Source organism: Halyomorpha halys, unplaced genomic scaffold (assembly GCF_000696795.3).
Source record: "Halyomorpha halys isolate HHAL.00 unplaced genomic scaffold, Hhal_1.1 Scaffold54.1, whole genome shotgun sequence".
Taxonomy (NCBI): Eukaryota; Metazoa; Arthropoda; class Insecta; order Hemiptera; family Pentatomidae; genus Halyomorpha; species Halyomorpha halys.
Window position 1 is genome coordinate 255,679 of NW_027108734.1, and position 15,646 is coordinate 271,324.

The 15,646-nt window shown below is 26.5% G+C and overlaps 2 protein-coding genes across 2 annotated transcripts in view; both read left to right on the forward strand.

The window, feature by feature from the left end:
- Positions 1 to 14,785, forward strand: part of LOC106692364 (acanthoscurrin-2) — a 35,437-nt gene extending 20,652 nt beyond the window's left edge. The window contains exon 2 of the mRNA XM_067047043.1: positions 14,312 to 14,785. Within this exon, the coding sequence (XP_066903144.1) occupies positions 14,312 to 14,785 (474 nt within the window). The remainder of the gene's footprint in view (positions 1 to 14,311) is intronic.
- The window catches only part of LOC106692381 (polycystin-2-like protein 2), a 123,135-nt gene extending 108,248 nt beyond the window's left edge, over positions 1 to 14,887 (forward strand). The window contains exons 20-21 of the transcript XR_001344952.2: positions 4,811 to 4,937; positions 14,312 to 14,887. The gene's annotated coding sequence lies outside the window, so the exon portion shown is untranslated. The remainder of the gene's footprint in view (positions 1 to 4,810; positions 4,938 to 14,311) is intronic.
- Positions 14,888 to 15,646: the final 759 nt, after the last annotated feature.

Here is a 15,646-nt window from a genome sequence, read left to right on the forward strand (position 1 = left end):
ATATTACAAATTAAATATACGAGTACTTAATTATATTATTTCAAATTTATGTTATTTTTAACTTATCGCAAAATAATTTTCTCTGTAGCTACAGATTTCACTGTAGTATGCCTTTAACCGATCGGATAATTTATTTTCCAAAATAATAAAATCGTTTGTAAATAATATTGAGATATAAATTCACAATGTAAATTACGGAAGGGAAATGAGAGTTTAAAAGGAAACATTAAATCATGCATTTGATGTCTAATTTGCGGTGTCCTTGTTCGCCTAAAGGGAAGAAGTTATCTCGGCGAAGTTATCTCGCCCTTCAGGCATTAAAGAACGACCTTGAAGGGTCATCGGGTATCGGAAGATGACCTTCTGAACCATGTCCTGACCAATAAGGGAATCATCTACAGAGAGGGAAGAAAAATATTCAATGGTTCAGGTAACGGATTCGCCATCAAAAATGTTAGACGTTGGGTCAAAAACTATTTTTCCAAAATTTGTCTCAAAGTTCAATATATATTTTTTCAATAAAGGTCAGAAAAAAAAATTATAATTAAGTTAATATATCCATTTCTGATAGCTCAAGTTTATATTAAAAAATACAAATTCAACAGAAGAAGGGATTTTAAGATAGTTAAATATTTAAAAAGCTAGTTAATAAAAATATATATTAACTTTTGATTGGAAACACCTCATATATATTTTATTCTTACTATAAACTTTTCACGTTCGAAATAAATTGCAATTAATTTGAATATTTTATTACTTTTAGCTGCATGATAAAATATTGTTTTAAAATTAGGTATGAATTAAAAATCTTATGATGTTTAAAATGTATTTTTTACGAAACAAATATCTATGATGAAATAAGTTTGCAAATTATATTTAAAAAATTTTGCAGATTGTTACAGATTTATTTTATTGTAAGGTTTATTTCAAATTAAATTATAATAGAAAATAAAAAGGTTATAGGGAATCATTAAATCAGAAATTGGAGTACAGAAATTTTTATACCTATAGACTGGGACTTTAATAAAATTTTCCCTTATAAGGGGGCTTCTCTATAGAGGGGTGTCCCTTAAGAGAGGTTACACTTATTATGAAACATTAAAATTCATTAAAATACCATTTCAGTTAATAATTATTTTTCAAATAAATGAAAAAAAAATTATTTTCTAACTTTTTCTAATTGATTTTTGAAATTCATTTTTGTTTTTATTTAATTAGTACAAATATTTAAATATAAGGCTTTCGATCGTTAAAAGTAGTACCTAAAAAATTAAAATTTTTACAATGTTAAATTTTTTTTTGCTAATTATAATATTTTTTTCATGGACCAGGAGCCACTTACCATAATGCCAATATTATTCTTGTAAAAATACAAATATGTTAAAAAATCTATGAAATTAGCTGTAAAGAATCCTTTGATGCCATAAACTTCATAAACCTTTTTACAACCAAATATCACAATTAACGACTTACTGCTATCTACACAATACAGAATTTGTCATTAAACATCAAAATCATTCATAGACATCACTGTTAACTTCTCTGGTTATTATTAACTTGAATTTTTGTTTATATATTTATAAATTATATTGAAATTAATCTAACAGCATATACTATGGAAATATGCAGATTTAATTTTTTGTCTTTTAATTTATTTTAATAGTCGCATATGAAAATTTATGCACACCCCAGGAATCAGATGAAACATATTTAGATATATAAGTCATGGGGAAGCATGGAATATTAAAAAAAATATATATTCACTTTTAATCTTAAATTAACATGTCATGATTAGAGTACGTCTGTTGTATTATTACTAACAATATTATTATAAAGTAAGTATAAAAATAATTGAAAAAATATTTTTTCCTTATTTTATACATTATTAGTTTAATAATAATACAATAGTAATTATTAATGCAATTTCAGTCAAACCGAAAAATAATATGTTTCTTTAAATTTCATTAAATGAGAATATTTTAACTAGAAGAGAACTCGGTTCTCTCAAATTTTTTAAAATTAATAACAACACAACGTTTCACTAATTCAGGTTTAATCAGGACTAAGGTAATAAAGACTAGAGATAACACATCTCACATCGAGAGCTTAACAAGATTAACATAAAAGAGATCGTACCAGTGTAACTTGTTAATCAGCTTATTCCGAACACAAATTTATACATTGAGAATTAAAACGAACATACGGTATTTTGAAAAATATTTTTCGATTAATATTTATCATATTCATCCTATATATATATATATATATTTTATTTATATTTATTTCTAAGTTACGTATTTACCTATATTACGTAATATTACCTAAAGTTCAGAAATAAATTCAGTACAATTTTTTCATGTATTTTTTATTATTTTGGCTTGAATGGTTATAAATTTCTTGGATATATATAAAACTAAATACAAAATATAAATAAATTTTAAATTTAAGATAATTATTATATTATATAAAATCTTTTCACTTTCTTGAGACTGGTTTTTATTGTTTGAATAAAATTAATTTTATCCAAATTAAAGTCTCAAAACATTATTTATTTTCTCAAAATTCCGACGTTTCTGCTAATTTGGCCCTCCTCAAAGACAATCTTAAAAAACAATTTACACTCACATAAATTATTTAAAAATGACTTTGCAGGTTATTCTGCCCAGGTCACCAGTTTCAGTGTAAATTGCCCTGTTATGTCACTATTTCATTAATATTAAAATGTTTAATTATAATCAATTTAACACTATTACATCTTGAAAGTTAAAATTGTTAACTTCTCATTAAAAATATTAATAAAATAGGGCAATTTTTACTTAAACTAGTCATCTGAGTACAATAGTTTCCAGTGAAATTTTTAAAATAATTTATGTCAGTTTAAATTCGTTTTTAAGATTAACCTTGAGGACGGCTGAATGGACCAAAACGTTGGACTTATAATAAAGAATTTGAGAATTTTGATACAATTGATTTTGTTTAAACAATAATTATTAAAATTAGGTTACATTCCAATATGAATCAACAGAATTTTTAAAAATAGAAAAAATTACGGATTAGTTATTTACAGCTATTTGATGATTTCCGAATAATTCCCTAAGATAATAAAAAAAAAATTCATATAAATAAGACAGGATATTTTTATTCATTTTATTGTAATAATAAATAAAATACAACTGAGAACAAAAAATAAAATTAAAAAATAAATTAGTTAAAATCAAATAATAATAAAATAGAATAGGATAAAAAATACCACAACTGATAATATTTTTTTAGGTACCTATGTAACTATAGTAAAGAAAATTTTTTATCTTGAAAATTCTATCATATAAAACATTAATAATTAATTATAGTTACTATTATTAATTTAATTAATAATAGTAAATAGGGAATGGATAGCTCATTGGTTAGGCACTATGTTACAAACTTCAAGGACCCGATAATTATTATATGATGATTATTTTCTGTTCCTATGTAGCCGTGAGTCAGCCCTGTGGGTTAGGGAGCTCCCTCATTAAGTGGTACCCCTAATGGGATAAAAATCAGGAGGTTGAGCATGATTCTAATTAAATCACCTCCTTGCACAACCGTTGGCCTTCCTAACAAAATACTTCATCCTATGAAGGGTTATCATAGGTTGTAACGGTTCAGATTTAATTTTTTGTCTTTTAATTTATTTTAATAGTAAATGATAAATATGTATAAAATACTAATAGTATGTACAAAAAAATAATAAATTAATAAAAAAAAAAGAATACAAATTGAACAAACTTAAAAATATTTAAAACAAAAAGAATAAACAAAAAAAAATATTTCGTTTTAGTAAACTAAAATAAAACAATTAACTTATTACATAGAACAAAAAAATATAAAAACATCTATATACAAAATATTGGTAGGTTGTCACTCCATGCTTTAACTTCCCACATTTTAATATATATATATATATATTTCTGTATATGGTAACCCCGTAAAGTGATAATTTATTTCCTTTATACATGTTCCATGCCATGAAAGGATAATGAAATATTATATGTTTACAATACAAAAGATTTGATTATATATAATTTATTACATTGTTTATAACATTTTTTAAAAAACACATAATTAATTAATAATAAAAACGAAGAAGAAAAAATTAAAAAAATCAACAAACACAACAAGAGGTTTTAGATTGCCCTTCTATAATTAGTCAGCTGGTCAAATTCAATTTGTTTATAAAATAAAATAGTAATAATAAATAAAATACTACTGAGTACAAAGAATAAAATTAAAAAAATAAATTAAATGAAATCAAATAATAATAAAATAGAATAGGATAAAAAATAACACAACTGATAATATTTTTTCAAGTACCTATCTAACTATAGTAAAGAAATTTTTTCTATCTTGAAAATTTTATCATATAAAACACTAAATTCTGTTTTAATTAGTAATAGTAAATAAGTGAGTGAGTCGCTCATTGGTAAGAAATACAAAAAAAAAAAAAAAAAATCAACAAACACAAGAGGTTTTAGATTGCCCCTCTATAATTAGTCAGTTGGTCAAATTCAATTTGTTTTATCAAGTTTAGCAAGTTTGTCTTAAATTTAGTAAAAAAATATATATATAAGAAGTTAATTTTATGAATGAACTAGAATAAATGGACAAGCTCTAAAGAACACTTATTTTTATGAAGCTGTATAGTATTTCAATGTCACAAGAAAAAATAATGAATAAATGTAATTTTTAATATATAATTCTTACATATATCTTTCAATAATATTTTCTATGATCTGCCGAAACCCAAACTATATCATAAACTTCCTAACAGACCTGTGGAGATGGACCATAGCAAAGGGATGGTTGTTTCGCAAGAAATGGAAGGTCGCCGGCTGAGTATATAATGTTCCCCTGCCTCATACCTCTCCATCACAACCCTACCAGCCATGAAAGCATTCGTGAGTACCTCTGTCACTATATACACAAAACTGTATATCTATATAAATTTATATACACTATATATTTTTAAAAATATATATTTATTTTTTTAGTCTTTCGTTCGGAGATACGGTTATAAAGTGTTTATAAATTTCGATGTTATATTTAAATTTAAACCCTAAATAATTTAAAATTATTTTTTTTTTTATAAACAAATTATAGTAAGAATAATTTTTTTAAAAAATTCCACACGTTTAAATTGTAATAAATATTTCATTTGTAAAATATCTAAGGTATCAAAATATGTAATAAATATTAAAAAATATTTTTTTCATATGCCACATATATTTTTTATTTATTTTCACATTTATTTATAATTTTTTTATGACAATTTCCCTTACTGAAAGAGTAAGCCTAATTTATAATAATAACTTCTTACCTGAGTGTAATAAAAAATAAGGATAATAATAATTAATGATAAGAGAATAAAAAAAAAAAAATAATAAATAAAACTTATAGAGGAATAAAACAGATAAAAAATTATAAATTACTAATTGTAATAAATAATCTAAGATAAAATATAACTGATCATTATAAAAAAATAATTGTAACTGTTGAAAATAATGTTTCAAACAATATACATATACATACGTTTTGGTTATTAGCCATTATCACTTTTTTTTGGATTAAAGTGAAAATTTGTCATAAAAAATTTAAAAAAATATTATTTCAAAAATGAGAAAAAAATAAACATTTTGAATTATATATTTTCGAGCATAATAAAAAACAAGAGTTTGTTTCTTAATACATCTACATTAATAGAAATTGATTAACATTTATCTATTTATTAATTTTTTTGTAATTTGTTTGATACTTTAAAAAAAACAAGAGCTAAACTTTAATTTGTTAATATTATTTTTTTTTTTTTTTACTAAATATCCCATAACTTCACTAGTCGACTAAAAATATTTTCGAGTTTTTAAGTTTCCATGTGTTCTGTGTATAAGTCACAAGATTAATTTTAACAATACGCCTGTGAAATAATTTTTAAAAGCTTCTTTACAAAAAAAAACTGATAAAACTTCCTTGAATTCGCAACATTTTTTTAATTTTTTAAATCATTTTTATTGTTTAAAGATTTTTTTTTGTTTCTCCAATTTTTGAATGCCATAGGATAGGTTTTTATAAGGTTTGTGTCAACAAATTTTCAGTTCAGATTTTTTAAAATTCTGTTTAGTCTAATTTTTTTTATTTAAAATTTTTATAACTATAAAAATTAGTCTAAAGTAAAATTAAAAAAAAATATTGATACATATCTATATATTTTTAATACATTGAAAGATAAATAATGCAACTGAATCTTTGTACATTATTCTTGCTAAAAATAGCCTAATTTTTTTTTATATCAAAACCTATCCAAGTGTAAAAATCTATCTAAGAAAGTTCATGCCAAGTTCTCGGTAAACCTACAACCTCTTAGGCGTGACAACCTTGTTCACTTCCGTCACTAATCGATTCCTTGATATAATTGAATACACTTGACAGAACGACGCCCCAACGAGCAATTTCTTACATGTCACAGCTCAGCGACCGTTGTCTATGCTTGTTTTTCAATTTTTTTATTTATTTTATCTAGTTTTTTTAAGAATTCCAAAATAAAACCTAATATAATAAAAAATTTTCATTAATCAGAACATAAAAATATAAAATAAGTTAAATAAAGACAAAAGACAGTACATCTCACATCAAGAGCTACGGTTTTATTAGCGTTACTTTCCGTCATTTGAAAGGCTTGTTTTGTTTTGAAAAGTAGAATTAATATTCTAACAGTTTGATCTTAATTATTTTATACTTTAGTATTATTTTTATTATTAACTCTTTTTATTATTATATATAAGTACATATTTATACATATTGAAGTCGGCAAATTTCTTGAAGGCATTATATTTTTATTTTTTTTTTTCAATAAACAACTTTAGTAATACGTTTTTACCAGGTAGAAGATTTTTTTTTATTAAAAAAAAAGTTAAATTTGTTTAGCTGTTTTTGAGTGGAAATGCTTGAAAAAAAAATTAAATTTTTCAAAATGGATTGACTAGTTTTGAATTATATGACTCAATTATACTTTATATTACAGGGTTACTATATAGTAAGAAATGGAATACAGCACTAAAAATACAGTTAGATATTTCTAACTCCAAATAAAAAAAAAATTAATTTATCCTTAAAACAATATTACTATACTTAATCCTGGAGAAAAGCTTTTTAAAATTCTGTGCAGTTCGTAGTCACATCATTTTATTATTTATTCCAATAATTGCAGGTAGATTAAGGTAGAGATAAAATTATTTCAACCATTAAGGCTACTCTACAGAACGAACATGGAAAACAAAAAATATTTCGTTTCCAAAATCAAAAGGTTTCACTTACATAACTCACATTTCAGTTATTAACAATTTTTTACAAAAATAATTTATTGGAATTTTATGGGAAAAAATAGGCATATATTTATGATATTTTTACCGATACAAAGCAAGGAAATACAAATTTTAAAAATCAATTATTTTTAATATTATTTATTTCTTTAAATGCCAAAAACTGAAGGTTTTCATTTGATGAATCAAAAAATACCTGGATTTTTTTCTTTTGTACTAATATAAAATCGCATGAGTTTAAAATTGTTCCATCCGGGTAATTAGTTATTGGAACGCGTGTTTCTCCAACACTCCAACCGGCATGCCTTTATTTTTTTTTTTACTATCCTCAGTTCTATATTTCAAAACGAAAATTTCATAATTTTTGTTTATTATTGTTCGAAGAGAAACTTTTTAAATATGCATATACTGTGATAAGTAAGTTTTTTGATATCATATATGAGTGAAACGATAAAATAACTTATCGAAATTATTTATGAAGGTTTTTAAGTAGGATACTTAGAAAAAAAAAAAGGGCATTTTTTCTTATTATTAAATTGTACCAGCTATTAAAAACTATAAAAAAATTATTGCCCGATATTAACGTTCTTTCACGTATTATATAGAGCTTAATATCGTAGGATTTTCGTATTTATTTTAAAATTTTTACACTTTACAAAAACAATGGAAAAAAAAATATACGTCTGTATTTTGAAGAAACAATTAAATAAAAAATCAAGATAAACAACTCTAGTTTTTTATCTTGAACACACCTTAGTGATATAGCTTACCTGAAAACAGCTTACATCCTCCATTGAGGATTTGAGAAGACGATATACCATTAAAAAATATTTAAAACACCAAATTAATTTTTTCAAACAAAAAAATTACAAAAGTATTTGTATTTCTAACATTAGAATAATTTTTTAATTTAAAAAAAAATTTTTTTTGTGACTTAAATTCTTAAAAATTAGTTGATATTCTGACATGATATACTTCAAATAATCACCAATTTTTTTTTTTTTTTATGTGTTCGTGAAAATTCTAAAATTATTTATATATTTCAGTTCAATATTATTCTTTGATTTTTGAAGATTTTTTTGGTTTTTGTCTTCTAAAGTCTTAAAAATTATTTGATGCTCTGACACACTTCAAAAAAAAATATAAAACGCACACTTTTTTCTTTTTTTAATTCGAAGAGAAAATTCTAAAATTATTTATATTTCTCACTTTAGTATTCTCCTTTTATTTTTGAAATCTTTTTTTTTTTTTTTTAACTTAAATGTTAACAAAAGTGAGGGATCCCAGTTATTTTTTGCATACCGACGTAAAAGAATTTTTCGGTTATGATATAACTAATCGGAAAATAAAGAAACGAAACATGATTTAGCTTTACCATTCCTGCTTCTATCACTAAAAGGGAAAGCACTCTTTCCATTAATTAACCGGTTTAAAAGCGGTGTCAGTCAACGAGGTACCGTTTACTGAACTCGACAAAACACACGAAAAAAAAAAAAATTCCTACTTCTAACAGGGTTATGTTAATATATATAGTAACAATAAAAAACTTAATACAATTATTATTTCATATGATTACGGATATCCAATAAATCAATATTTGGTTACAAATAATAAAAATTGTGTTAAATTTATGGACCTTCCAAAATACTAAGTGACTACACTAGGATAAATTTTGATGAACTATTACATGAATAATATCAACTTTGCATGTTTTGCCAACTTTGCGTTTAAGAGAGTATTTTTTGCAGCTGATGGTTTATTTGATTCATTGATTTTTGGAAGATGTTTTACTGAAATATGTAGGAGATTTTGACATCAAAAATAATAGAAGAAAATTATTCTTGGCCAAACCATGACATGGCGACGTTCTTATTTGAGTCCTTTGAAACATATATTTAAAACGGAAAGAGGAGACTTAAGTTAGTTGAATTAAGCAGTATTAAAAATTTGCTAATATTTTAAAACCTAATTTTTATTGAAGTTAGTTGAAATTCTTATTGAATGGGTGATTATTTTTGTGTACGGGGGTGGAGAAAGTAGATTAATTATTATATAGATAATACATAAATTTTGAATTATTTTTTAAAATTCGTTAAAAATATTGAACTCCAAATGGATGAATAACTAATTTATTATTTAATTAAAATCTTTCATAAGCTTAGTTTTGATTTTTTATTAAAATATGAGAACATTTAATCAAAAGTTTTAGAACTTTTTATCTATACAAAGTAATTTAAAATTTAATTTTCTACTGGGAATGCCAGAGTTTACTGTGCTAAAGAAGAACAGTAGAATGATAGAAAATTAACAATATCCTCAAACGATACGACTACATGACACTATTTCAACCCAGTAAAAATCGAAAGTCCAAAATTCGTAGATATTAGGGAAACTGAATATATTTCGTGGTACACACTGTGTATACATTTGATGTTACTGTGAAAAATTAGGCAATGTAAATTTGGGCGTTTCTAAGTAGAAAATGAAAACAAAGTACTTTGTAAGGAAGTACTGTTTCTTGAACAAAGGTTGTAAAGGAGGTTATTTGCTCATGACGCTCAAACCGCCAGGTTTTTTCCCCAATTCAGGATACCCTTATAGAGACTAGGTGGGCTCCCAAACACACAGGGATGACTTACAGCTAGAGTAATATAATAAAATAATTATCTACATCTGCTGGATTCGAACCCGGGAAATATAAAAATAAATATCGATTTTTTTTTCGTATTCTCCTGTTAATTTGTTTATTAGCGAGTACAACTATAATAATATGAAAAAAATATATACAATTAATGTTCACCAACTTTGTTTTACCAAGGAGAAAACCAAGAAGAAAAGAGTAGATAGATATGGAGAGGTTTTTCTGTTATATTGGATTGGAACTAGAATGAAACATAAGAAGTAAAGTCGAATAACTCTTACCATCGAGTTATTCGACTTTACTTCTAATAAATAAATATCGATTTTTTTTCGTATCCTCCTGTTAATTTGTTTATTAGCGAGTACAACTATATAATATGAAAAAAATATATACAATTAATGTTCACCAACTTTGTTTTACCAAGGAGAAAACCAAGAAGAAAAGAGTAGATAGATATGGAGAGGTTTTTCTGTTATATTGGATTGGAACTAGAATGAAACATAAGAAGTAAAGTCGAATAACTCGATGGTAAGGAATCGTAAACTTATAACTTAAGAGTGCTTAGTAAACCCCGAATTAAATAAAATTATACAATTTGTACACCAAATATCAAGTCTAATAAACTGTCCACCATAAAAGAAAAAATCATAACCAAAATAGAGAAAAATCTGAGAAATATATGATATTATTACAATTTTCTAAAAAGGTATTTGAAATAATAAAAAAAAAAAAGATGTACTTTCTAAAATAAATAATATGAGTTAATTAATTTAAATAGATCACCCCAAGGTTATTTAAAAAATGTCTATAATTAAATCCACATTTAAATAAAGAACCTCGCCCGTGTTTTTTTTTTATAGGTTACTTATATATTTTTTCTCCATTATGCAAAAAATATCTAGGGGTCTATCTCAGTGGTAACCAACGGTGGTTACGTAATATAGGTAACCTATTCTTTAATTATTTCGTAGAAATTAACACAGTTTTGAATTTTACAATCTAAATTTTTTTAAAAATTTTGCATAGGTTTTGTGAAAAGACGACATACGACAATCTATTTGTATTAAATGATAATTTAGGGGACAATTTACCTATTACTATCAAAAGAGTTCCACTGCCAAAAAGTGGGTTATGATTATCATATAGAGGAATTTTAATTGATAGACTTTATAAAACCAAATTTCAATAATTTCAATTTTTTAATAAGTTCCATACTGTATATGTGGATTAAATTTAAATCCATTTCTGATTCTTTATTTATCATTTTTAATTTCCATATTTAATGTTTCGGAAACTTTTTTGATGATAACTATGTGAATAACAAATAAAGTTGCTTTTAAGTTCTTTAATAAATTATATTTTATATTGAATGTGTTTAATATATCCTGTAATATTATATTATATAATATCCTAGGCTTCGAAAATTCGGAGGTGAAAAAATAAAAACGTAAAAAAATATATTTTTTTTAATTTGAAGCACTAGTCCGAAACAATAATTTAAATATAAAATATATTTATCAGGTTACTATAATATTTTAATATTTAGCAAAATTCAAAACTCAAAATGAATCGCCAAGTACACCAAAATGAGAGTCCTCTTAAGTTACATCATAGACCTGACGTTCATCGCGACCATCAAAAAATCATTTCGCCTTTCAGAAGCCCTAAAATGGTTCTTTATCGATTTTTGGAATTTCACCTCGTCATCGAGAACACGAGGAACTTTCCCATATCTTGAAGATTATAACGACTTTAGTGTCGTGTCGTCTGTAGCTTCCTAAAACCTTTTAGTCCGTTCTATCGGACCTGTTTAAGTCCATTGCTCGGATCAGATGTATTCTCATTGAATACGTATTTAAAAAAAAAAAAAGTACTTTTTAATTGCTACGTTACGTGAGACCAAGTGTGTTGAGCAACAAACACGCCTTGTTCGGACTGGTTATTAGTTTTTTATGATTTGACATGAAATCTTAATTGTGATTTTAAAATGCTCAATTAAAGAAGAAGTAAACATACTGATAATGTTATGGTAGATTATTTTAAAAGTTTAAAAGAAGTTTCATATAGTATTGTTCTAATATTTTCAGTGAAGTCAGAATATGTATACATTTTTAAAGTAGAAGATTTAAAAACAAATCCTCGTGTCAGATAATTGGATATAAGATTTTTGGGTTGCCAATCGAACGTATTTCGGTAATTCTTTTAATTTTAGTCTAAAAGATATTGTTTACGACACTGAGTGACTTCACAAGGTTTATTTACTGGAGTTAAAAATGATCAAACATAGGTTCAAGGCAAATGCGATATAAACTCTATTATATGATACTAATATACAATATATGCAAATACTTCAGAATTTGTTAGTCTATAAGTGATATTCTTTCATTATTTGCTTGGCCTTTTATTCTATTGATATGGGATGTGCTATATATGGTCAATATTTAAGAGATCTTATCTTTTCCCGTCCAAATGATGTATGATTTTCTCCTACCAATGTTTAGGCGTAGACAGGTAGATTAATAAGTATATTGGAGAAACTTGTAATATTTAAAAAAAAATATTGAATAAATACTCTCTTTAAACAGTATCATTAACTCTGCATTTAATTTACATACTTGGAAATCATTTACCTCTATTTAAATATAATATTAAGTAATCTTAAAAAACAATGAATATTGTTGAGCCAAAAAATTTCCGATTTGACAATCTACATCAAATGAAACATGTCTTACAATATCTAGGCAATACTTCCAACACACTGTACAACTAAACATTTGAATCAGTTATTATATAAAACCAGTTTGGCACAAGAAAAAAACCAGTTTAAAATTGCAATAACTATTTTCTGGCTTGGAGTTTCCTAATTCGTTAAGTGTATGCTGTGCTCGTATGCTCTGATGTAGAGTATGTTACGGTTTAAGATTTTTTTTAATTTAATCTGGAAATAAAATGGTTTGCATCCGGCCCGGAGGACCATGATTTCACTTGTCAGAGCAAATAATCATAGACTTTAATAATCTAAGATCGTTCAGTCGTATTTAAGAGATGTTAAGCCAGTATATTTTCTTTTCTTATTGAAAATTAAATAAAATGTTTTATTTTTAAATGTAAATGTAGAATAAAATTTCCTTTAGTAAATGTTACATTAAAATTTCCAAACTTCGATGTACATAATCGGCGCCCAGTTCAAGAAGCAAAAGGTCAAAAAGAGAAACCTGTTAAGATATATATCTTTTCCTGTTGGGCAGATCCTCTAGAGATTGCTGACCCAAATTCGACAGCACGGCGATGCACTCGCTCAGGTACGAATCTCGCAGAAGGAGAAGGGCGTGGTTCGTACGACTGGCATTAAATAAAACCAGTTTGCCATCTTCTTCCTATTACTAGGCTTCGTTTCACTTTCGAACTCGAACCGGGTGGTTTTTGAGGTCAGTCCCATTTAATGAATGTAGTAATACTTCGTGAGTGGACCAAACATTTTTTTTTTTAAATGAATGACTTAGAGCACTAGAGTGTATACGAAGGCGTTGCGTTAGACCATAAAAGTACTAAATAAAAAAAAAGTTGAATAATATCGAGTAAAGTAATATTGCAACGATGCCCTTTGTTAATCTTGTAATCTTGTAATGATAATATATTTCTACTATTCAATTATATATTGACTTTGTTGGAATAACCATATTCATGAAGGTTTTTTTTATACATTTTTGTATAAAATGAAATGTTATAAATTTAAAAGTAGCAAGTAAGAAATTGGCTAAAACATCATCATGGTTAACCCTGATATCTCAGAATATATTATAGGAACTATATAAAGAGGCCAGTAAAGTCAGAATTCCAATATATTCACAACTTGTGACCATTTAACCTATTTCGTCCATTTTTCTGACTTATACTAATTTTCTGACAGTCCATAGAAATAGTCAAATTCGTTATTCAGGAGTGAGAATCCTTTCTGTTCAAAGAGTTTGTTATAATTAAATTGAGGAGATAAGGTTTTTTATTTTTTCCTAACTTCTGATTTCTTTTTTCCTTGAAAGTTGTTTTTTAGTTGTATATTATTATTGAGAAATTAATTTTCAGTTTTTTAGTTTAGCGATATTTGTTACTTAAAATTAATACATCTCTTGAGCTAACTTAATATTTGGTCCTCCGGGCCGGATACAGAAAGTTTCATTTATCATTACACTAATTATTTAAAACATCCAATGGGAATTAACCAAATAAATCTCTCATTCATGATTAAATATATTTCTCTATTTAAGCTTCATTACTTTATATCAACCAATCTTGATCTAATGATCACTTCTTGATTTAGGTAGCTCTGTTGACCGTCGGCGTAATCGCCGCCGTTGATGCCGGATTCCTCGGCGGCTACGGAGGAGGTGGATATGGTGGTGGTAGCTACTACAGCGGTGGTGGTGGATGGAAGGGAGGATACGGCGGTGGCAGCGGATGGAAGGGAGGTTACAGTGGAGGCGGATACAGCAGCGGTCTTGGAGGATGGAAGGGAGGTTACGGTGGAGGCGGATACAGCAGCGGTCTTGGAGGATGGAAGGGAGGATACGGTGGTGGATATAGCAGCGGTGGATACGGAGGCGGTTACAGCAGCGGATGGAACCCATGGAAGAGCGGAGGTGGATACAGCGGAGGTTACAGCAGCGGATGGAAGCCATCATACTCTTCTGGATGGAGCCCATCCTACTCTTCCGGATGGAAGAGTGGTGGTGGATATGGTGGTGGTTACGGTGGTGGATATGGAGGCGGATATGGAAGCAGTGGATGGTGGTAAACTCCTCTCAACTTCACCAAATTTTTTTCCAAACATGCCATTTTTGTGTATATTTTTTTATAGTGAATTAATCAGTATTATAAATATATTTTCTATATAATATTGGTAGTTATTATTTTCCATTTCCTCAAATGTTAGATTTATAACAGGTAATACCTGTTCTGAGTCGCCACCCAAATTTCAGTTGCCAGGGACTTTAATTCAATGCAAATTCATTTTACAAATTGGTAAGTTGTATTGGTTACTAAGAACTGTATATTATAGGAAGCTATGTATTTGTTATGAACTAGTTTCCTTATCGTTACCAAAAAATGATATTTTTGTTTCTTCTCACTAAGATCCGTAATAGCCCAATGAAGGACCCTTTAATGCAATAGATAACTTAACATTAATAAAAATGTTATTTTTATTATATATGGATTAAATGAATTATTTCAAATATTATTTTTAACAGTACAACTTGTATGATATTAAAGTACACTATTCTGAAATTTAACCTGAAAAATTACCATAAATTTTCTTAAACCGTTAGGTTTGGAGTTCAGTCTGACCATAAAAAATATGTGAACCCAAAAGTAGAACTATATTAATTTAGAGAGAAAAAAAGTCCTTTCAAGTCATGATTTTAGTAAAATACAAAAAAAAATCTGCATTTTAAATCTTCTGTCTTGGCTCATTACCAGTGATGCAGCGAGAGGGATGCGCTGGGATCTCTTGAGCTCTGCTCTACCCCTAAAACGTGGGGGATAAAGTGGGCTCAGGGATCCTCAGGTCGATTCTGTAAATATTGTATATATTATTTTACTATTATGTTACTTTATTTATTTATTTTTCATACAGATAGTCTGATTATGTTCACTT